Source organism: Ixodes scapularis, unplaced genomic scaffold (genome assembly GCF_016920785.2).
Source record: "Ixodes scapularis isolate PalLabHiFi unplaced genomic scaffold, ASM1692078v2 PGA_scaffold3__209_contigs__length_174095766, whole genome shotgun sequence".
Classification (NCBI taxonomy): domain Eukaryota; kingdom Metazoa; phylum Arthropoda; class Arachnida; order Ixodida; family Ixodidae; genus Ixodes; species Ixodes scapularis.
In genome coordinates, this window is record NW_024609868.1 from 83871040 (window position 1) to 83896023 (window position 24984).

Genomic DNA, 24984 nt, shown 5'->3' on the forward strand with positions numbered 1-24984 from the left:
AGATGGTGATGTCGTCGGCGTAGAGAGTGTGATTGATGCCTTCAACTGTGGAGAGTTCTTTAGATAGCTTGCACATGGCAATGTTGAATAAGAGCGGGGAGATTACCGCACCCTGCGGCGTACCTTTCGGGCCCAGCTCCACGGGGTCGGACCTAAGATCGCCAATCTTGAGAAAGGCTTTCCTGGATCGTAGAAACGAACTAACAAACTTGTGAAACGTGTCGCCCAGTCCGAGCTCCGAAATGGAGTCCAGGATGTGCGCGTGGGTGATGTTGTCGAAGGCCTTTTCTAAATCGAGTCCTAGGATAGCCCTCACATCCCTCGTCTTCCTGTTGAAAATTTGGTGTTTGAGTAGCTTCATTGCGTCCTGCGTAGACAGGGACGGGCGGAAACCAATCATGTTGTACGGGAAGAGATTCTTCCCCTCGATGTGCCTTGAGATGCGGTTGTGTATAACGTGTTCTGCCACCTTGCCCACGCAGGACGTAAGGGAAATGGGTCTGAGGTTAGCCAGCCCCGGAGGCCGACCGGGCTTGGGGATCAGGACGACCGTCGCCGTCTTCCAGGACTCTGGGACGGATCCCTGCTCCCAAATGCGGTTGATTTCATCAGTGAGAAATTCAATGGAGCCGTCTTCCAAGTTTCGAAGCGCCCTGTTGGAGATGCCATCGGGGCCCGGGGCCGATCTACCGTTGAGGTTCTGGAGAACTTCCCTGACCTCGTTGACGGTGAAAGGCTCGTTGAGCTTCAGGCAGGGAGGGCCCTTATAGGACGGGTTATCCGCCGGGCTCGAGGTACCGATAGGCAGGTATTTGTTTGTCAGCACGTCCAAGATGGCGTCTTCCGTCTCAGACTGCCTGGCCTCGTGGAGGACTCTGCTAATGACCCGACTCTGATTGGAGTTGGAGTTGGACTCGTTCAGCAGGTGCTTGAGTAGATTCCACTTACCGCCGACTCGCATTTGACCATCGACCGAGTTGCACACCTCGTCCCATTGCAGTCTGGTAAGGGATTGGCAGTGGTCTTCGATGGTTTGGTTAAGCTCCGCAATCTTCTTGCGGAGCCTGCGGTTGAGTCGCTGCCCCTTCCACCTGTTGAGAAGCGCCTTTTTTGCTTCCGTGTTTGAGGCGGTTGTCCATTCTATCGATCTCTAGGTCCGTCTGGACTGTCTTTGTCGCCGATTTGACGTCTCCTTTGAGCTGCGTCGCCCAGCGCTCCAGGTCGATAGACGAGTCCTGGATCAGTGCCCGCTCCTCTCTGCTCTTGCGAAACTGATCCCAGTCCGTGATGGTGAATTCCTTAAGCGGTCTGCTCTTCACGTTTATGCAAGTGGCAAGTATGTTGTGATCACTGCCTAAAGCTTCGTTTAGATTGTGCCAAGACACAGCGCCGACGTTCTTGACAAAGCTCCAATCCGGCGTGGTGTACCTCGAACATGAGTTGCCGATCCTGGTCGGGAACGCCGGGTCCGTGACGAGCGTGAGGTCGTGATTCGCCGCCGCCTGCCACAGGTCGTCTCCCTTGCGCGTTGCTCGCGGGTAACCCCACGCTCGGTGCGGGGCGTTGAAGTCGCCGGCAACGATGAGCGGGGAACCACCGGCTATACCAGCTGCCCTGCTAAAGAGCGGTGCGAACCTCTGTTTTAGATCCTTAGGTGAGCTGCAGATGTGAAGTATAAAGATGCTACATTTAAGCCGACCACTCGGAATTATTTCAACAAAGGAGTGCTCAACCTTGCTGGAGTCTAAAAAAAGATCATGCGTAATGAAAGTGCATCTTTTGGAAACAAGCGTTCCAAAAGATGCACTTTCCTTCCTTCACCTTTCCTTCACCATAAACTACGTGCGATTTGTAACCAGGTAACGTGACCGCGTCGGAAAGTGTTTCCTGAAGTAGAATGACGTGTGGCTTTTCCGGATGAAATCTAATCAACTGCTGGAGGACAGCCCTCCGCGACTGGATTTGCCATTTAACCTATCCTGTACAATGTTACAAGGTGTAGCCGCTAGGAGGTGTGGGGCACCAAAAGATGCCGGGTTTCCGGTCGGCGAAGGCTCATTGTTCGCAAGAGCACAAAACTCCATCGTCCCTCTCCTCGCCTCCAAAGTGTCCACCCTGGCCTCCAGCGCGTTGAACTTGCCGTCAAGGACATCAACTTTAGCGTTAAGCATCGCAACCGCTTCGCTGAGTGATTTGAGCATAACCCCCATTTCAGTCTGAAATTCCTCTAGTCCCTCATGGCGAACGGGCTTCGTTAGGGCCCTTTTTTTTTGGCCGTACGCACCTCGGAGGGCGCTTCGACGGGAACCTCCATGGGTGTTTCCTCCCTGGCGGGTTTCGGAGCCTGCGGAAGCTGCGAAGCCTCGCACTTGCGAGCCGACCTTAATTCTGCCATCTCTGACCTGAGTTGTTCAATAGCGCCCTTCAGCGCCGTGTTTTCTTTTTCCAACTGTACGATTCTGGTGTTGTGTTGCGCGGGCGGCGTAGCCCCCGTTACTTTTGTCGGGGATCCTTTGACGCGATCGGCCCATCCGGTCTCCTGGGCAGCAGGCTTCCTGATGCGAACCGCTGAGCCCCCGGAGCGTGAGCGGCCCCTGAGCGAGAGCGGCCCCCGGAGGCAGCCTGCGGCAGTCGGACTCTGGATCGTCCTCTCGAGAGCACCCTGGTTATGCCCGGCCCCCGGGATCCACTCTTGGCCCGGGGTGGAATGGCCGATCCAGACAGCGTGACCATCGGCGGAAAATCCTGGTGGTAGTAACGTCGTTCTTTTCTTCTCTGTCTTACGATGTAAGGCACTTGATATCTCTGCTTACAGGACTTGTCGGCCGTGGGGTGAGGCCCCCCGCAGAGGGCGCACTTCGGTGAACAAACATGTTGGTCGCTTGGGGAATTTACTCCGCAGCCCCTGCAGACCACGTTTTCGGGAGTCGGGCATACGTCGGCTCGGTGACCGAGCCTGCCACATGCGTAGCAGACCTCCGTTTGTCTTCGGTAGAGCGTGCATCTGAGCATACTGAGGCCACACATGACGTGGTTTGGCACTTTGAGACCGTCAAAGAGAATGACGACTGTGGTGGAGTTCTCGATTCTTCTAGCTTCGAGAGCCTTGGCGTTCCTCGGCTGTATGACGAGACTTCTAAGTTGCTCGTGGTCTAATTCCAGGTCAATGTTTCTTATGATCCCCTTGCACGTGTTGTCGGGCACAGCGAGGTAGGAGGTGACCTCGTAAATTGCTGAGCCAATGGAGATGGCTTCAACCCCCGCATAGGTCTTGGCGTTGTGTTCTGAGGGTGTGCTGACCACCAAAATGTTCTGCATGGCGCTGGGGCAGTAGAGGGTTTTGAGGGAGTAGCTTGCCATTTTTCCTAACCTGCAACAGGGTAGAGTTACTGAATTTTTAACATGAAAAGTTCTCTGGCTTTGTCTTCAGCATTTTGTAAAGCCCAGATAAAAGCGTGGCCGCGATGCTGGACACTGATTGGGTAACGGGTGGAAGAGGAGGAGTGAGGTGACCGATGCTTATTGATTAAAAGGGAGATCAATTGACCAGAGGGGTAGGCGAGGAGGAGCTAGACCACCTGTGCGCACTGAGAGAGAGGCGCTCGAGAATATGAAAGGCTCTGGAAGATCGCCAGGTTTATCAGCCCCTTGTATCGCTTCTTTCTAGAAAAAACTGTCAAGTGTACACATGATACGCGTTAAACCATAGCCTCTTCTATACTCACAAAGCCTGGCAGTTCGACGACGGAGCCTGGAGTACCCGGTCGCAGATTTGGAGCCTGAGGATCTGGTAGCACAGAGCATTTCTCGGTGAGTTTGTAGTCAGCACACAGCTCTTGCAGCGGCGAGGACCCGAAACATGGTTTTCAAACCCGACGAAAAAAGGAGCGGTAGCCCGAGGAACGCGAGAAGCACGAGCGGAAACTTTATCGCGTGAGACAAATCTGTTTCGGCGTCTCGCCGCAGCAGGGCGCCCGTTACATACGTCTTGTCTGCCGCTCTGCCTTTTCACATTCGGCGGCCGCGTTTCGTGGCGATATGCCAGGCTTTGTCAGTATAGAGGGGGCTATGGTTAAACTATCTGCAGAGCCGTTTATTGGGAGAGTTTGGCCATGTATCGGTTTGAATAGGCGAGCATCTCGGGACCAACCACAGGCCTCGAAACAGCCCCTAGCGGAGGTCGTGAGCTCTACATATTTGACACGACTAATTCAAGCCATTTTAGCGTCGCTAGAGTGATAAGGTTTAGCTCTCGGTGACTGAAAACTTTGGGCATGTGAGGTGTTCGTCACACCAATATTCAAGTGTAGAATAAACGAACGTGCGCTCCAAACCAGGGCCGACTTGCTAGAAACAGCGTCTCAGCTGAGACGGGGAAAGAAAGCACTGCCATAGCCAGCACACGAGCCGAGCGGGACTCCGCGTCTCAAAACGCTCGCGCGCCCCATCCTTTGCACTGTTTTCTTTCAGCCAGTCTCAGCTTAGACGCTGTTCTAGCAAGCCGGCCCAGAGCAAAGTTTCAGGGATACTCCATCTGCACAAACATCAGCAGTGCAGGCAAAGGCATGGGCACGAGCGCGTGGCTTTGGAAAGTGCCTCCTATGCACGAGTTCTCGTATACAAACAAAACCATTTCGCTGAGCTAGGCTCACGCGCCTGTGCCTTTGTTATACTGTTTTAAATGCCGTTTGCAATATTGTGATGTTGCGGTCTCCTGATTGGTCGACGCTGTGTCTTACCTTTAGTTTACGCTCTAACCGTGGTGGAGTTTTCGGCGCTGTCGGCGGCCTTTGCTCCACCCATTTTCCAAACTCTCCTAATATTCGCGACTCCAGCAAAATGAACGGCACCTGGCGGGAAAACACTGAACTGGCCGGAACAGGTCCCTTCGCGATTTCTGCTCGTCTCTTCTGGCTTCCGTGATTGCAACTTGTCGGTGGTTTGCGGGACAAAACAGTTCTACCGGTGACTGTGCCGTAACCGTAGTATTGTCTTGTGACCCAGGTTGCTCTGCACGCGACCTATGTAACCACGTGAGCCAGACATTCCGCGTTTATTAAGGTTCATCAGCACAGTGGAAGGACAGTGGGCAGTTCTTTCCACGAAGAAAGTCAAGCCTTTGGACGTTCGCTTACCCAAACACATCGCCGCAGGTTCGAAACGTGGAAGATAAAACGCGGGGGAACCAATTTTGAGTCGAATGCTTACTTGCTGGTGCCCCAGCGTTGTGCGTTGAGCTGGCCCATGGCACGGCACGACCTGGATTTGACCGCCATATTTGCTCGATAGTGAAGTCCCCTATAGGTCGCTGGAGTCGCGAATACGGCTCTGACTATCTGATGAAGAGTGCCATGGACGTTGGCGTCAGGAAACTCAGAGTATCGCTAAACGTTTGTTATGTTAGAACGTTCCACTTATGTAGCTATGTTCCATAAATTTTATACTAATTTTAGAAGTGCTCGATTACTGAAGTTGTGATCTATATTAGTAGCTGAAATATGTGTAATTAGTTATTCTACAATCCTTACTCGGTGGTACTAAAAAAAAGAAAGTAAGGTACGCAGTGGCGCTTATAGTCCAATATATAAACGTTCCATGTGTAGTGGTTTGGAGTTCTAGCGATGATCGAAGAGGTGAAGACGAGTTCGTCCCAAGTCTCTTCATGCAGTTCCGCAGAACCTCAATGAGTCAAATAAGTGAGACCACGAGCCGGGCAGTGGCCAACGGTATTATTAATGTACTTTATTGCTTTCCTTCTGTCGCCGTTACAGCAGGACACATTTCTCTTTAGGAGCATACTGCCATGCACTCGAAACGTGCACTCACGCGGAGAGTTTTTGAAAGACGCTATTTACAAGGAAAATGAAAGGCCAGGGAAAAACAAAGCCACGCTGTCGGGATTCAAAGCAGATGAGAGTAGGATGGGAGGAAGTGAGATTTGTCGATGGAGGGTGTTAACGATTGGAACTGCAGCAAATACTTTACTGGGAGAATACGTTCCACTCCGGTCATTTGCATTAAACAACGCTCCTAAGGCGCCAAATCCTTCCCTGGCGGTGGGGACACCCCACGTCCGAGAGAACACATGCGTATCGCGTTGTCCACGCTGTCGCGCTTTCGCACTGCGCCGAGGAAGAAGGTTGCCACCGACGGCTCTCTCCGCTGTCCTGAAGGATGTCCACGGCGATGGATGGCGGCCGCCACCCTTCAAATTAAACGGGGAAACTCCCGAGGCTGAGCGCGTCCTGCCGTTTCAGCTACGCAAGAGCTGTCGGTGCCAAGGTCATTTGCTTCTTGCTTTGTGAAGTGTATTCTCTAGCAAAGAATTTGATTGCAGCGTCAGACTAGAGACTCGTATACTTCCTGAGTATTAGAGTGAGGGGAGAGGGGAGGGAGGTTGACCTCCATGATAGCATGCCTCCAGCGATCAGTTCTAGTTTTAGGCGTCTGCACCACGCCTGTTGTTGGTGTTACTGTACTTTCTTTTTCTTTTTTTTTTCAGCGGTGCAGTGTTTGATGGTGGCTTGTGGTTAATTTACCGAGCACCTGCCTCACACTGGCCGCAAGAATTGGGCTTTTTTTTTTCAATAGCCGCAGAGGCTACCGATGATGTATTTTAGACAGCTATCAATGTATTAGAATAAAAATATACCGTAAACAAAGATAAATATATCTATTATTTTAATACAAATAGTAATTAAGTATACCCAAGGACCTTTTTGATTTCAGTTTTACCTATGTGTATGCGCTTTTCACTCAACCAGTGAGGAATGCGACAATGTCTAAAATGTGGTCCCGATTCGTCTTGAAGGACGGGGATCCACAAACGTTGTAAACAGGCGCCAAATATTTGAAGAAATGTATGATCTATGAATCACTGCATATGGGGTGTCAGAATACGTCCATATTATTTTGCACAACGCGTATTCGCACACCCTATTGACGTAAACGTCTCGCTCGTGGAGCCTGCAGTGGAGGACAGTTCATGAGCTTCAAACGTCGCTACGCGTGAAAACGTTTGCCAGTATGGTACAGTCGAATTAAATGGCGTCATGCGGATGAAAGCTACCCAAAGCCCTAGGTACGCCATCAGCCTCGTGTTTTGCTAGGCAAAGAGATGTCACACTCACGCTGATGCTGATGGCGCCGCTGGTTCCGTCGCTTGTTCGCTTCCACGCTGCATCAGAAACCAACGTTTGCAGACGCGAACATTTGAGCGAATCAGAAGGACCAACATAGCTTCCCACGCCACGACATACCATAGAAACCTGTCCAAGGTTATTCTTTTGTTTTTTCATAACGTCGCCGCTAGGCCTAACTAGGCCTGAGACAGCAAGCAGAAAGTTAGGCCCAGCTTGGCCTATCTAGGCTTACTTAGACTTACCCAGTCTCTACAAGGCCAAAATGGGCCTAATTTTCTTTGTCTCGAAAAAACAAAACAACAACAAAGGGGAGGAGAGAGGACATGGGATGTGGCGCCGTCGTCGTCGTCATTGTCGTTGTCTTCAGCCCGTGAAAGGAACACCGCCGGCTCCCGGCAGTCCTCCGAAACCTCCCGGAGCGAATCCCGCGGTTCCAGCCGCGGCTCCTCCGAACCCTGCGCCTCCTGCGCCGAAGCTCGGTGTACCGGTGCCGAACCCTGGGGCGCCAGCGCCGAAACTGGGGGCTCCCGGTACGAAGCCTGCGCTGCCCCCGGGGTATCCTCCGTGTGCTCCGACGGCGCCAGCGCCGAACCCTGGTGCTCCGAATCCTCCGTAAGCACCGACGCCCGGATGCAGCGCCGTGGGTCCTCCAAGAGCGCCACCGTAGGCGCCCGGATAGCCCGCACCCGCGTAGAACCTGTGAGGTTTCAGTCAAGGCGCCATTTTGTACAGCAAGGTCGTGTTGATGGAATTTGTGATCATCTAGGCATCCACGCAATCGAAACCTGAGGAGAACAAACGACTTTAAAAAGATTAGGCCGATTTTGGTGGTCCTTGCGCATGAAATATTACTTGTTGCGTAAACTTAGTGGCTGCCCCCGCACAAGTTCACTGCGTTTAATGGACCGGAGTGCGGATAGTGGACCTTTCGCTGTTTTGGGGGGAAAAATATGCAGACTTTTTCTGGTTTAGTGTATTGTGTAAGCATTGAGGATCACCATATTGTCATGAAGCCTTGCGGTCTGACGGTTGGATCTTACAGCATTACGATCTTACAGCATTACTTCTCAGTAAAAACCGGATTTGTGACTGCGGCTCAACGAACGAGCGAGTGGTGTTTCGAAATATTATAGCGTCACACGCAACTACCGAAGCATAACGTTGCAGCTTAAGGTTATAGTGATAGTGTGTCGGCTCATGAAGCCGACACACTATCACAGCAAATCGTGCTGCCACTGTATGCAACCCAATCGGCACACTAAGAAACAGCGCTTGACGCATCATGAAATATCATCTAGCTGGAACTGGGACAGACACGGACCGAGCTCAAGTGGGAGGGAAGAGACACAACACATACAATTTATTGAGGCAGTGGCGATTCTTTTATCACATATCTTTACTGTCTCATAGTTTGCACGACCGAGCCACATGCTATGACCGACGGTCTTACTTCAGCTAGGGTCAGAACTTTGATGCTTTTATTTAGTTAGTTCCGTTTATATATTTCACCTATTTCCTGCTTTTACAGCCTGTAGCATACTTCCTAGCACTACAAAGAAGATATTATGTGACAAAACGGGAACTGTGTATTCGACAAAGCTAGCAGCTTGCATCCGCGTGTAAACTTGACTCAAAACCGCTCCACACCACCTGTACGGAAAGACGTGTCTCTCTTTTTCCCTGTAGGAGACCGATACGACAGCCCTTATCAGCCGAGCCATCGAGCTGCGATGCGTAAGGACCAATAAAAATATTCTGGCGCACGGAGAGGGTGACGTTACCACCGGAACATATTACGATGGACATGGAGTGACTATGGAGTCTCAATTCCATTGAATATAGATAGTTTTCTTATACATTTTTGTTCAATAAACATGCAATAACAAGTTGCGATCTAGCGTAAATAGATTCTTATTCAATTCTATCTGTGATGGTATGTTTATGACACACTGACACGATTCGTTACGCTTCGAAAGCACTGATATTTATAGAGAGTCATTACACGACATGAAATCTGGTAAACTTTTTGTTTAAAGCTGTCTCTTTTTATCTTCTTTTTCATTTGATCACAAGTAAATTTTTTGAATGAATATGTCATCATGCTGGGGAGGAGTTTGAAACACGTTCCTGGATAGATAACTATAATGAGATTTCAAGGAACAAACTATCTGGTTACCTCATAATAAGACATACATAAAACAATAGGCGATATACCACAATGAAACGAGTGACTGCATCCTTACTCGTGTCTCGCTATGCGTGCGATTATACATATTAAGACTCAGTGCCATCTGGTAAATAAAATATCCGTTTAACTTTTGCCGTGCTATAGGCATAATGAGCATGTAGTATTTCATCGGGCACGGTCACTATTGCAATGGTTTCTTCATTAAGCAGTTTTTCTGAGTCTCATTCAGCTTTGACTGTGACAAAGATACCTCCAGTCAGGACGAGTGAGGACGAAACGCCCGCACGCACTTCTAAAAATTTAGATATCAAATGGCATTAGTGCGGACCATGTGCCAACAGACCAATTAGGTCCAAGTTAAAAATGAACGCTTACACAGTTCTTTTATTCAATTTGTGCATCGCATTGCGCTAAAGTCTGGGATATAATAGGACTCGCATCATCCGCCTTGCTTGCATCTTTTAATTTCTCATTCATCAGTCAGCAAAAGGCCACCATTAGTATGATATAGCTGTCATTGCAAAAACACCTGCCTTACTTCGACGACCTCCCCCCTCCCTCCTTCCTCCTTCCCCAGACGTCCTACCTCTGGTGATGATAGTGATCAAAGTGACCAGACTGAATTTTGGAAAAAAAAGCATCTTAATCTGAACAAAGAAAACGTACGGAATGGCTTGGGAAGCGAGCCCGTAGGGCCCGGCGTGGTCTCCGTGCGCCATGGACTGCTGGGCGTTGTTCTGTCCTCCTTCAGATCCCCCGTTGCCCCCTCGGAAGCGGCGCATGATGGCTGCCGTGGCCATGAGACCCAGCAGACCCTGCTGCTGAGACGGCAGTGCCATCAACAGCAGGCAGCCGAGGGACGCCAGGAACAGCTGCCTTGGATTCATGGTGCTGCCCGGAAAAGAGGAAAAGGGTTGTTGACCTTGCTTTACGGGGACGGGTTCAATGCTCTGGACTAGTGTTTGCGCTTGTCCGCAACTATAGTCGGTGGCAGGTTAAAAACTCAGCAGATGCTCCACTTCGAGAGTGAGCTTTCTGCCTTTGATACCGTTTCGTCGCACGCGCGTCCAAAGCCCGATGGAGGGCAATGAGTTCGTGCTGGGGGCGGAGCTTCCACTCGGTCCTTAACCCGTTACCGACTATAAGGTTTATTTCTCTGAATATTCCTTGTAAATACGCACGTGGAGGTTCAAAGAGTACGACTAACAGTGCAGAAAAAGCTGGCGCGGCTAATTAGTACAATAAACATGGGGTGACCAGGGACTGCAGAGACAGAGTAGTTATATTGTTATCGGTCAAAAAGAGAACAAGGCGGTTTTTCTTAGACTGACAATTTCTCTGACGCGCTCTGTTTGGCATCTACGTTTAAATATATCTTTATGATAGAAAAATACGTTTGGTCGGTGGGAAGTCGGTGTTGATAATCCAGTTGGGGAGATTGCCGTATTGATGAGAGTTGAAAGTAGCAGGGCCATTTGCGAAGGGGGGCACATAATATTTACCGCTGTGAGGCTTGCCAAAGTGGACAGTTGGATTCTGTTTCTTCGCTCATACTGGCTGAATTTATATAAAACGATTCCTTCTTTCTGGCTGTAGAACCCAACAACGCAGTCCCACGGGAACTTATTTGTTTTCTGGACGCTCACTTTGTACATCTTGCGGTAATTACATGCCAAATAGTTTTGAGTTGCACTGACCTGAGCACAATTTAGAAATAAGATTCTTTCAGTTTAGAATTTAATCTTAAGCTACAATGACGCGATTTGCCATTGAAAGTGTCTCTAACGACAAGCAGAGCAGAGGAGCCTTATGTTACTGAATCTAGGTCACGCCCATAACAGAGCGTCCACTGGAAATCTGAATAACTTTTATGCTAAGAATGATAATTCGCGAGGTCGCACGTTAAAACTAACACAAAAAAGCACAACTCTTACAAACGTGCAAAAGCCATGTTGTCTAAACGTCACTATAAAATCACCGAAGCTTTCGATGCATTTTGACCTGACTCCTACTGAACGGAGTAACGTGTTTTCTCCCACCATTCGCGATATCGAACTGAGCAGATATCCACAAAATGGGCACGTTTCTAGTCCATGCGTACGAGCCGAGCATCAAACTCGGTTCCGCCAACGGCCTTGACCCTGGGAAAAGCCTGAACACCGCTAACCGTGTTGTGGGACTGAGGACGTGTCACCGGGACGACGCGGAGTGCGATAAATACTAAGGCCGCCGCGGTTATCCGTGTGCGCGTCGCCGAGCTACAGCACATCAGTCCGTCGGGATTGGAGCGCATGAGTCGAAACCGAAATCCATCGCCGGCGTCGACCGTGGGTCGGGACACGTCAAGGTGGGGTGTGAAAGGGACGGGGCCGAGCTCTTCGGAAGGGTGGTGGTGCGCGTCGCCGAGCGGGCGCTAGCACCGTCGACGGACTCACCGGGCGTTGCTCGCTGACGGTCCTTTTTCAATGTAGGTCTGGGCCAACGCGGCGCGGCGCCTTATATACTAACCTGCATTGGCCGTGCTGCGGCGCAGGAGACGGTCTGGTTTTGCGAGTGATTCTTTCCCTCTGCCGCTGCAGGCTGCCGCTGCTTCCATAACGGGGAAAGAGCGTCGGCGTTTTTCCTTTCCAAGTTCACTGGCCTCGATCGGCAAATAAATACACGACGCTGCTGAAGCCGCCGCCGCTGCTCCGCCTCAGCCCGGCTTGCTCGACGGGCCAGCGGCTGGTTCGTACGCCGAGTGCGTGCGCCCCTGGTTCGACGCGGAGTCCGTCGGAGCCCCCAGGTGGTGCTGGTAGCGATAGCCGATTGGACATTGCTCGCCTGTCCAAACGCGGAGATTTGTTCGACTAGATGGTATCCACGTTGCTTGCTCCTAGGTCCCTTCGAAGGAAGAAAATTCTCTTTCTGTGAAAAGAAAAATGACAAGAGAGAAAACAGAAGCGAGGAAGGGCAAAGGTGCGCGGCAGCCTGGTGTAAATCAGGGGTCCTGGGAACGCTAAGGGTTATCACCGAAGCGGCATGCCCTTGGTTGCCTTTCGCTTGCGTCGCCGGTTGCTCCAAGATATTTCTTTCGTTTTTGCTTTCTTTTCGTGCTCCAGTTTTGGACGTGCCCACCGAGTTCGTTGGGTTCGCCGTGAGCCCGCGGGACATCCTGGCTGGGTTGCGTTTTTTATTGTTTGTTTGTTTGGTTTGAGAAGACGACTCAACAGAGCCGTTGGGCTGACTCGCTCTTTTTGGAAGTTTAGAAATTAGTACACCGAAATGCCGGTGCAACAACGACGTTCTGCAAGGTTCTTTTTTAAATGTTTTATTGGTGTCTTTTTTTTTTTAGATGTTTCGTGTCCTGAAACATGCGTTGGTATTATTACACATTAAGACGCTGCTTCTAAAAGCAAGGAAAAAAAAACGCTGTATAGTTTAGCTCTCCGCACTACCGATGCTTTAGTTAACGTCGCGGTCAAACTGCTAAAACATCGTACAAAAGAAAGTCCGAATACACTGTCTGGGGCACGCTCTCTTTTTCCTCGCGTGACGTTCCTGACACATTGATCGTGCAAACAAATTCTGCAGACATGTTCTAAGCATACATACGTACGAAGAAAACCAGCTTAATTCGAACGTACTCGAGGCGTGCCCGCAGATAAATATGTCATCGCGTCCGCTAAGAAACTCCGCGTCTTTTTGCACGATCTCCGAACAGTGTGACTGGGGCTGGAGTCCAATGAGCGGTCAGAGGCTAGAAGACGCGTATGCATACAGACTGAAATCGAGAAGTCTCGGCGGCGTATACTGTATGCACTCGACCGAACGATCCGTCGGATGAGCAGACGCAGAGAAACGCCGAGCGCCGTTGCGTTGCGCTTGGATAGCGCCGCATTGATTGGCTGCATCGGCTCGTAGCGGGTCGGCTGCGCTGGGACCAAAGATAAAACGAAATGCTCCCTGAAAAGCGCGCTGTAACGTGTGCGGTGAACGGATCGTTTTACCGTTTGAATAAGCGTGGTTGGCACCTGGGTGGTTGAAATTGACAAAAGGCGTAACCTGGGTGGTTCCCTTTCTCAATTTCTATTTCGCAGTATTTCTTCACATAAAGAAATTTAATTAGACTAGTGGCGTCAATTATATATATATATATATATATAGAGAGAGAGAGAGAGAGAGAGAAAGAGAGAGAGATATCTGCAAGAAAAATACACGCTTATTGCACGTGTATTTTTCTTGCAGATATCTGCACACAGTCGAAGAGAAGATGCTAAATGCACATAAAATTTCGCTATTTCTTCTAACCATGAACATAAGAGGGCACTCTTCGCAAAATATTTCTTCGGCTGGTTCGTAGCTTTCATTCTGATCTCGATAGACTATTTATAGCGTGTGCAATAACACTTTGGGGTCTATGATAGGTGAACATATTATTTCATTTACTGACAAAAAACCGTACTCTGCAAAGCGCCGGATTTTTTACCGTTCTTTTTCTTCTTTTGCGTTTCACTATCTCAGGTTATGAAGTTTTACTGCCTGCTATCGTAACTCACCTCTGTATACGTATATATGTTGGTAATTTCAGACTTGCCATTAAGGGCGCCCCTTGCTGTTTCTTTCCAACTTTATTTTATTGAAACACGTTCTTTGCCCATTAAACCATGGATACCAAATACAATACTGCGGAGATAAACACAGCATTTCTACGTTTTTGTTTTGTATTAAGATCCAACGGGAGAGGTCTAAAAGCGGCCTCATTCTTAAAATATCTCCCAGCGCATATTACGCATGAATCCGTCTCAAAAATATTACAACCTTGCGCAGCGTGTTCGAACGAAGTCCGAGCGCCAACCTATCCCGCACTGCACGCTTTATAAACAATCATGATGAGGTATGGATGCATCGAAGGAGCCTATCGAATGATGAAACAGCGACGACGTTCTCACGCTAAAATGCCATCTACGCTGAGCGTGGTGCTTCACGTGCGTAGAATAGCGCGGATCTTCCGGAACGAACGCTTTCATGGCCTGGTCATTACACAATCCTTCCGCATTGATGGGTAACAAGCGTGTTCTGGTAACACCAGCTACACTCGTATTCCCCTCCAAAACCGTAATAAAACTTAAAAAAAACTAAAAAAAACCAACATCCGACTGTTTGTTGAATGAAGAATATATTTGAACAGCACGTGTTTGATAGAGTTTTCCAGCAAGCACGACGAAAGTCGATGGATGCCGTAGTCGAGCCTTTCTGTAGCTATTCGTAGACGTACTGCATAGGTCAGTGCTCAAAACTAAAACCGGCCGTGCTTAAAAGAAAAAGGACTTTCAGTTTGCCTTTATTGTAGCTTGCACCGCTATTCTTTGTTGCCCACACCGTTGGGGAGAATCTGCGGCAGCGAATTAAGCATGTTCCTGCGCGACTGCGCTCGTTGCACGACAGTGCACAGAGAAAAGCACGTTTTGCGCATTGTTTATAGGCTGCTCCCAATAGTTCCTACAAGATTTGGTCGCCGGGTGAAGAAACAATGCCGTTGGTGTTTGGAACGTGCACCTCTTAGTAAAGTAGCACCTAACTAGCCTAAAATGCACCTATATGTATACCTTAATTCACCGCACAAAGAAGGCAAAGCAGCAACGCTCCACGATTAACCCGATGTATATATATTTTTTTTAATAGGGCTCTAAGGTGTAAACAAGTAAAGTTTTACTTGCCGGTTTCACAGGCCGCGTGGTGTGTTTTGCGAGTGGCCTCTCATTTTATTCTATACAATTTTAAATAAAAATATAACAAAAGATAGAAAAGGCGTAAAAAACACTTTGACTGCATATTAGAATGCCTAGGTTTTGCTATTTATATAACAAGACATAAGATATCATAGTATCGAAACATTAAAGAAAACATACCGTATTTGTCTTCGCACCCGGTGTATAATGTGCAGGGGCAAATATTGGCTAAAAAGTTTTATTTAGATAGTCCGCACCCGGTGCATAGTCCAGAAGTTAAATTTTCACAAGCAGCACACATAAAAAAAAAAAGCTCTATCTGCGACAAAAAGAGAGTACCACAAAGAAATCATTATTAACTTAAAGGGCCCATGAAACGAAATTTGGGTTGGGATGAATAATTTTAAATTGGGACTTTACTAATCGCATATCATTTAGTTGGCCAAAAGAAAGAGGTTAGAATGTCAAAAGCCAGCTTTTCGGTTCGAACATCTGAAAATATAGTGGACTATTTTGTACCTTCTTGCCTTCGAAAGCTCTCCGCCTTTTTACTACGATACATCCGCGGTTCCAAAAGCGCATCACCGGCGCCAAACTGACGTCAGCAGAGCCCAGCTCACGCATTGGACACAAGAACTGCGTCACTCGGACGTATGCGCTCGTCAACAATCAATCCGTCGACGAATATTTGGATTCACGTTCGTGGCCAATGAGTGCCCAGATGGAACTTATCGTCACTAGGAAATGACAAGTTCTATGGTGTGCATAAAAAGCACGGTGGAAGCTAGGAGTCATCGCACCGCTGCCGAAGGAATGTCACGACCACGTGATTTCACGATTCGCATTAGAGTTGAGGGTTAAAGCTAAGGAGGAAGAAGTAGGAAAATCGTTTCATAACCCCTTTAACCTGTCATTTAGAAAAATTCATGACGTTTCGTCGTGGTGAACGATCTTGTAGATCAAGTCCTTGTGTCGTCCGCACCGCGAATAATTGTAACTTTTAGATACGTATAGCCCGCGTACTCCTCAAAATACCGTAACATTTTACATTGCAGCGGCCACGCGGCGTATCATCCAGATTTAAATTTTAATGTAATTTTAATAAAGGGAAATGTATTACCAGTGGGGGCACCAACTACACTGATGGTGGCCTCCTCGAGGGTATAAACGTACACGATGCAGTCGTAAGTACTAACACATTTGGCACGCCTTGCCATATTTGAATTCCAAACGTACATACCTGAAATTGGGAACGCGAACGTAGTTTCGCCAGAAGTTTTATTTACAATGTTCTTACAGCTCAATCCTGAGGTAGTGAAATATTAAAAATAAAGCGAAATCGGAGGTCCTGTCCTGCACTATACCAGTCTGTTTCTCGTCTGCACACTGGTTTATGAGCGCGCTTCCGTGTGGCTTGCTGAACGCAAAAAAAAGCTAAAAACCAATGTGGAGAGCAAGTCGTCTGCTTCTTGCTCAGGAGTTTCGGTGACGTTAGAATGACGCCAACCTCTGATTGGCTCTGATTGGAGGATAGTGGGCAGACCTCAATGCTTGAAACGTTAAGGTCTACCCACTATTTTTTTTTTTAATCAGCCAATAAGAGTTTGACGTCGTTCTGACATCACCACAACTCGTGCGAAAGAAGGAGAAAAACTTGCGCTCCGAATAGCAGAGGCTGGCGATGAGCAGAATCATCACGATAATAAATACTTTTCACGAAATGTGTGAATAATGACCACTTGGGAGCAATCTCAGGAAACAGTCTGCGGACGACGAGCATCCGGTATAAGGCATAAGACATGCACGGCCGTCGTTTTTGATTATTTTTAATATTTTTCCACCTTTGATATGAGCTCCGAAGAACATAGACATAAAACTTTGTCCGAAACTACGTTCGCGTGCACAATTTCATGTATGTATGTTTGGAATTCGAATTTTGAAAGGCGCACGAATTGTGTTAGTCCTCACGGCCACACTCTGTACGTACATTACATCAAAAAAGCCCAAGCGTCAAAACCGAATTCAGTAAAATTTGTTTTCCTGTTCAGTTTTTTTTTTTTTTTTTTTTGAGTTTGTGTTTGATTTTATGAACAATCGTTTAGTATTTTACCTCATTTTTCGTGATCTCTTTTTGTCGATTTCCTCGTAATCATTGAATAATCTTAAAAATGGTAGCAGCACCTCTCAGGAAGAGGGATAAACGAATTGTGAGACGATATCCACGTAGCTATAGCAATATTCATATATTTAATAAAACATACTTCAGGTCCTTTTTGATTACTTGGTAGCAAATATTTAAAATAATAAAAAAAAAATAGTTGGGTCAGCAACAGTTAAGGGGTACGGAAACGAAATTTTAGCCAGAGACTACGTTGTGCCAGCACCAACACCAGTCTTCTGCTCGTAAACACAGGAAAACTAATTTTAAAATGAATGAAACGATTTTTCAGTAGCACTTGGTAGTTGGGGGGGGCGCATGTAGTTGTGACGTTGAATGCCTCCCGCCCCAGCGCCTCTTACGGAAGTACAGCGCAAATGTATAGACAACTCGGGCTTGAACGGGATAACGAAGCATGGCGAAAAAATCCATACTGCCTCCCGCAACCTGTATTCTACACCCTCAATATCGCCATTTGTAGCAGACGATAGGTAGGAGCCTAATCTGAAGATACGGGGACTTCTGCCTTGCCAACCATACCACCCTTCCCTCTACCTGATACGCTGTGAATAGCGTCCTCATATATGGCACCCAATGAATACCTTATATACATAGGTTGCGGGTTTTGCCATGGCTAGGTACTGACGGTTATTTCCACTCAATGGTTCCCTCGAGCTCCTACTTCTTCTGTGGGAAACAAACACGGTGAACCGAACGCCCAATGCAGCTAAAATAAAGGCATGGCCACGAGTGATGTATAAGCCACATGGCGTACAGTCCTCGGATATTACTACTAGGCAAGATTGTCCCGTGTTGACGCCACCAAGCGGCAATGCTCGCAACTATAGTACCCTTGGCCGTGCAGAGGCAGTTGACGTCACGAGCGCGATACGCATTGCGCTTCTCGCTGGTTGATTTTGAAGCAAGAGGTAGAGAGCTCGCCGGCCGCGTCATTTTGTTTCCGTACCCCTTTAATGCACAATGTGGGCGTGCACAAATACAAGGCAGGAATGCTGCAAAAAAAAGTAATAATAGAAGAAACAAAAGCCCGAGATAAAGGAAGGAAAGAGCAACGAGGCGGCTTAACGAGAGTCGAGTGAACACAATATCTAATTAACCTCTTGGGATCAATTCGAAGAAATAATTCCACTCGGCTTCCCGTGCATTAAGTCCGAAAGAAAAAAAGAACTATGATAAGAAAAAGGAAAAAAAAAGTTTCCTCAACGTTGATAAGTCAAAGCGGCCGCATGCCCTCCCAGAGGCATCCTCCCGTGAACGAAAGGCGCTAGACACGCATGCAGCGACTTTCCCTGACATTTCCTAGAGGGAGAGCCTTTTCAAGTTTTGTGGTGCATTTGAAAGATCTTTCCGAGCGCGTGTAACCTTTAGGAACCAGTAACGCTCTTTCTGGCACGCAGCTTATTTTTTTTTTTTGTGTGTGTGTGTGTGTGTGGCACGAATGAAAGTGCCGTATGCTCCGGTTCATTTTACGAAGAGCCGCAGCAAGCACAACGGATTTCGTGTTTTCGGAGTTCATTTGTTTTTTTGTTGTTTGTTTTTGTGAAATTCAGACGGTGTCTTTCGGGGTATATTTTTCGCTGGGAATTTTAGGTTTATCGGAGTTTATTTTGGTTAAGTTCCCAATTCTGCGAAATACGGGGTTTGACTTTTACTCTGTTCTAATGTTTTCCAAAAAAAAAAAAAAAAAAGATAAATATTTTGAAACTTAAAACAGCGCTTAGAGGATCACGATGTAAAGGTAACCGATAAGACACAGCGCTGTGTCCTGGCGGTTACTTTTCGCTTTGCCCTAGTCGTTGCGTTGTTTTGTATTTAATTATGTCTGCACACCAACTAGCCCAAATTTCTACACGCTAACCAAAAAATATCGGGACACAAACGTACACTAAATGAGCAAAAATAACTAGTATCGAAAGATATTACTGCAGCTTCATTTGGTATTGGCGCCCTTGCGATTGACGTACCAACTGCTTAACGACAAATCTTAATAACAGGTGTTGCTTTAGTAAACGTCGGTGCTTTGAAATAACCAAACACGCATAAGACTTTCAGCTGCCCTCTTCACCCTATGAAATTTACAGGTTCACATCCTTCACGGTTATAAAAACACAACCCGTTCTCCCTCTTTATACGCTCGTCACACGGGCACACTTAACTGCAGTTACGCTAAGCCACAGTTACTTGAGGACAACATTCTGCGGCTATACAGTCAAAGATATATGGACGAACGTTCGATTGAGCACCTTGAGCACCCATCAAAGCAGTGCATGCGCGCTTTTCACTTACTCTGAAATAGCTGCCCGAGAGTAAAGCGCGGCAACTGTGGTGCTGCGTAACAGCAGTTAAAACTGAGTTAACCACGGTTAAGGGTGCCCGTGTGACAGGGGTATCAGAGCACAAATAGCATGATCCAACCTGGAAAACGGAACAGTGACTGTTGTCGCGTTCCAGATTCTGAAATACATTGGCCCATTGTACTGAACGAACCTCGACGAGATAACAAAAAAAAAAAAATCGTTTTTCTTAATCTGCCATTGTGACTTCGAAATTCGGCGTGTCTCGGATCAATCAGGATGGCCGAAAATTTTACTGACGAGTGTTTCTCGAAGTTTATCGGATTTATCCGAAAACGCGAACCCTAGTTATACCCTTGCCTTCCACACAGTAAAATTAAATGCATTTTTCATCGAACGACATTATCTGATCGACCAATAAGCGCGCCGCTCGTGACGCAGCGAGGTGAACTCGCGACGTTCGTAGTCAGGATCGCGAGCTGTTTCACGGATCACTTAATATCAGTCGATGGAAATAGACAGTGTTAGAATAGGGGGGGTTCCCATACTCTGGGTTCCCCAAAACGCTGATCGAGGGACCCAAAGCGTATTCAGAAACTTTCTAATGATATTAGATCATGCCGCATGGTAGCCTACAGGGGCGAGGGGGAGGGTATGAATGTGACGTGACTTTCCGGAAGTACGCAGCAACGCTCGCGGCGCGTAGTCACGTGACAGCTTTACAACTCTGGATTGGCTGGGAAGGCTCGTAGGGTCGTCTGCGGTCCATCCCGAAGGGAAACGGAGTATGGGGCGCCCGTCACGCAGCCTCGGCAATCGCGCGCTCTCTGAAGCCGCTCGACTCGCCCCGGATTCTCTTTCGCTCGCCAGTTTGCATAAACGCAGCGGGGAAGCGTGCGCTTTTTACGAGCGCTTTCGTTCGCGGAAATATGACTCCGAAGGCAGTTAACCGCGCTCTCTCCGACCGCGAATGCTTTGACCTTATATCGCGGGAAACGCGGTCCTTCTTTTTGCCAACGCCTTTTTTTTTTTTTTTTTTTTAACGCGCATGTTCGGCGTACGCCGAATCTAGATCCATCGAATGCACTGAATGGAATTGAAAGCACAGAGAAATGCGTGGCAACTTGCTAGATGAGCCACAGTTCACGCAGCACAGTTTTCTTACGCTTTCTCACGTTACGTATAGGTCACCGGAACGTTCGTGTCTCGAATGCCCTGTGCAGGGCTGCCTCCTTGAACTGGTAGCCACGTTGTACACGAAACACAGATGTCTCTTTGACTTGTGACGTGAGCGGACGTAAGCTTCCTTAAAATAACGCGACGTAAGCACACGGTGCTGCGTGAACCGGCCTTTAAAGGGCCTCTCCAGCCTAAAACGTGGGTCGTTAATTCTATATATAAACCTTGTGGCAGGTACCATGGACCTCATTGTGGAAGTGTCCACGGAATTTCAGCTCACGATTTGCAGAATAAAGCCCGTAAAACGCCTCTGGAAATTCCCGTCATGCAACTCACTCGATAAACGATCCGTGATGTAACAGGATCAGGGTGCCGTCTCCTTAGGGCTTACATTCCTCCATCCTCCTCGGTACCGCTTGTTGTCATCGCGTCGATTGCGTCGTGTCGCTTAATGAATATCGTGTCCATATTAGCAGCAACAAACCGTTACAAACAAGAACAGAAAGAGAGGACACTACTCTTGTTAGACGGGCACACTTAACTGCAGTTACGCTAAGCCACAGTTAGCGCACAATACTTGCGGACATTCTTCTGCTTTGTAGTCATGGCTATAGGGAGTATTCACTGGCGGTCATATCCGTGTGCGCGTCTGCTGAGCGCGTGCTGACGCCGAGCTTCCACAGTTCTTCTCCAACATGCATTCCGCACCATCAAGATTGCCGGTCTTAGCAGCCTATTAATGAAAGCTCGCTCTGAGTATGCGCTCTAAAGAGCACCCACAAACATGGCGTCCTGTGAATACTCCCTATGGGCGCACGTACGCTTCAGCGTCTTGAGCATCCATCAAAGCTGTGCACTTAACGTCTTCTGAAATAACTATCCGAGAGTATATTGCGGTAACTATGGTGACGCGTAACAGCAGTTAAAGGTGAGTTATCTGCGGTTACGTGTGCCCGTGCACGACAGCGTTTAAAGGCACAGCGTTGGCTTCAACTCGCGTTTCTTCATCTACCTTACAACAACAACAAGAGCAATAATACTAATAATATATTTTTTTTGTACTCAAGGATTACCCGGCCGCACAGGGTCGAAACAGGAAATGCTGCCCATACCATAATGGATTGTGTACCCTACCTGGTGCTCGTAAGTGCAAACATATGCATAAACGAAAGGAAGGAATAAAAAGATTGAGTAATGTTGAGTGAACGAAGTACGGCTCTACCTCCTCTCCCCATGACGGAACGTTACCAAAGCCACGGGCGTCCCGGTCCAAACATGAGCCCTCCAAAGACAGGGCTGCGTCTGGCTCCAGCGTGTGTAGTGCCGAGGAAACTTCTTTGGAAGAGGCGGGACCATGGTACAAAGAAAACGAAGAAAAATAAACTCAGACCCTAAAAATCAGCGCTCATCACATTGACTACTTCTGCGAAAGTCGGTCTCGTGAAAAACTAAGCTGTAACACATTTTTTTTTAATGCGTCTTTACGGTGCTTGTGTAGTGAAAAAAATACTCAGGGAGCCCCTATCAATTGTCTCGATCAAAAATTTCTAACAAACCGGAACTTTCCCACTTCAGCCAAAAAAAGAAAAAAAGTCGCTTCGGGTGGTTGGTTAATTTTTCTTGACGAGGGCCGGTTACCCGAAGAGTTTAGTGACAAGTGTGTGTGAAAGGCTCTTACAGAAAATTAAACGAGAGGGTGTTGACAAAAGTCGTGAAAAGACAGACAAGATGCCAGTGCAGGTGATACCATATTTGCACGAAGTGTCCCACAATTTAAAAAAAGATGGCTGTTAGACACAGGGTTAACGTCGCCTTCTCAGCCCCGTGCAAACTTTCAAAGATATGCTACGCGATGACAAAACGAAAGTATGTAGTGTGCTCAAAGAAACATGTAACAAGATACACCGAATGCGTGACTAAGGTGGTGTATGAGATTCCTTTTAGTTGCGGCCAAGTTTACATCGGTCAGACCGGCCGATGCTTTAATGAAAGAGCGCGCGAACATAAGCTTGCCGTACGCAAAAATTCGGGTGGGCATCTTGCGGAGCACTGCAAACGATGTGGGTGCGAATCTTTGTTTGAGAGCACAAGGTTTATCAAGAAAGGGAATGAAAAAATGGAAAGAGAACTAATCGAAGCTTTCTGTATACACAAAGCGACCGACAGATGCGTAAGCATGCCGTCTCTTTATCTGTTAACCAAAGAAATTATGTTTATTGAAGGGTGTGTGTAATGCGCGATAGGAATTTTTATCAGTTGCATATGTTTAGGCGATTGGGATCGAGTGTGACGATAATTTGTGTTTCAATAAATCAGTTGGAAGTTAGCGCCTGTCCGTGTCGTACGTGTCTCTTTTTTAGTCCTGTGTGTTCGCGCCTTTTAACCTTTTAATTTTTCTCTTTGGCACCGCAGAAATCAAACAGCAAAGTAAAACAGTTAATTGAAAGGGAAACTGAAGAGGTTCTGTATTTAAGTAAAAACATTTAAATCGTCTTCATTTGGCCTCCGGGATTGCGCATATTGAGATAATTTTTCGATTTGGTGCGCAGAGGCTGCAGAAAACCATTTTCAAAGTACCCCAGAAGCCCCTCCATTCCGGAGCGTTTCGTTATATCTAGAGTTTTCGGAATCTCCGCTCTCGCGCAGCTTCAGAGCCTATTAAAGCCATGCACGCGCTCTCTTGCTGTTTTCCAGAAGGTCCGAAAAAGACGTCACGACAAGTAACGACCGGTGTCAGTGCGGGGGAATATATACCTGGCAAGCTTGTAATTGCACGTACTACCCGCACGAGCGACACGCGCTTGGCGGCCGAAAGATCCTAGTATGGCGTAACGACAGGTCGGAGGTTTTTCGTATTTTCTCGCGTTTAGTCACGAGATAAAAATACGCCAAAATTGACCACTAACTCGTTTTCTTTTTTTTTTTGTTTTTTTTCAGGAGTTTTTTTAGTTTTTGTTTAAACATCGCCTTGTACACCCTGTTAAGGGCTGGGGGATGGACAAGCCCGTTTTCTCGAACGCGAACCGTGGGTTAAAGTTAACTATTGTCCCTAGAAGCGGGAATTCTAGGTCACGTGACTGAGAGAACAGGGGCGCCGAGGGAGGAGCAGTACCTACAAGCAAAACGGCCGCGACGTCGCTTAATGAGGGCTTATAGTTCTGCTTGGTTCTACTGAAGATTAATTTTGATCCGGCTGTTATATTACTGACGCACCATCAGCCTATTAGCACGTCAAGCAAAGCGGTAGTTTAGAGGGACTACTAAACTAACCGACGGCAGCATTCCGCGAACGCATCACTCTTCAGCAGTCCGGGATCCATGACATATGACGGCACATAAGCCTTGCAAGTGTTTTTATGGTGAGAAAAAAAAAATGTCTTGCGAACGAGTGTTGGCATATATTTATACTAACACGTTTAATTTGTTACACTATGCACGCCAACTCGTGAGCAGCGATTACTTTGCAGAGAAAGGGGGTTATCCTCGATAAAGTCTTCGTTCCGGGTGAACGGCTGGGACATTGTACTGTTTTTTTTTTTTTTTTGTTCGCAGTGCGCCAACAGTATGCCGACAGCATCGAGGTCTCTACATATCCCCGGTGGCCAGCAATTCAACGGTGACGAGAAGCTTAGCTTCTCGTCACCGGTGGATCGGTTGGGCAAACGGAAAAGGGGGCAAACAGTTGAGATTAGCAGGAATCGCAGAAACGTGCGTCAACAAAAAACGAGACTACAGCATCGGCGTTGCCAGACTGGAAGGCACACGGGAAAGCTATGCGTTGTTTATGGAAAAACATATTGAAGAAAATGTTTCTCACATTTTCGAATATTCGTGTACAAACTTTAGCATAGTAGCTAAAATATCTTCGTACAATCTGAAGCAAATAAATTGGTCCTCAAGTACACCATTACTATATTTTGACTTAAAATACCATACTAGATCGATAACAACCAGCGAAAAAAGAGGATAAACAAAATGGCTGGCTGGCTTGTTTCACCGTTAGATGGCGCATCTTACTGCCCAATCAAAAATAATTATTGTTCTATATCCAGCCGTTTATTAGTTACCCAGGTACTTTTTCCTTCCTAGGCACCGTGTTTACCAAAATGGGTTTACCATCGCTTCGAGAAAACCGGCACCGGGTTTGGGCAATAGAATGATTATATTTTAATGGGGCATGATTAGATGATGGTGGCGTTGGTCAGTCCCACGCTGCCTCCGCCGAGCTATCGAGCTTGCGGGTCCCTCTTATATAGCCGCGGTAACGTCACTATATTGCGTCATCGGCGGG

At 47.6% G+C, this 24984-nt stretch overlaps 1 protein-coding gene and 1 pseudogene across 1 annotated transcript; both read right to left on the reverse strand.

Moving 5' to 3' along the window:
- Window positions 1–1928: 1928 nt before the first annotated feature.
- LOC8037370 lies at window positions 1929–7237 on the reverse strand (annotated as a pseudogene).
- A 268-nt stretch (window positions 7238–7505) lies between these two features.
- Window positions 7506–10217, reverse strand: LOC121045494 (glycine-rich protein DOT1-like). The gene is made up of 2 exons (XM_040499700.1): window positions 9997–10217; window positions 7506–7839 (listed from the first exon to the last, which is right to left on the reverse strand). The coding sequence occupies exons 1-2, from the start codon at window positions 10215–10217 to the stop codon at window positions 7506–7508; spliced, it is 555 nt and encodes a 184-aa protein (XP_040355634.1).
- Between the last annotated feature and the right edge of the window lie 14767 nt (window positions 10218–24984).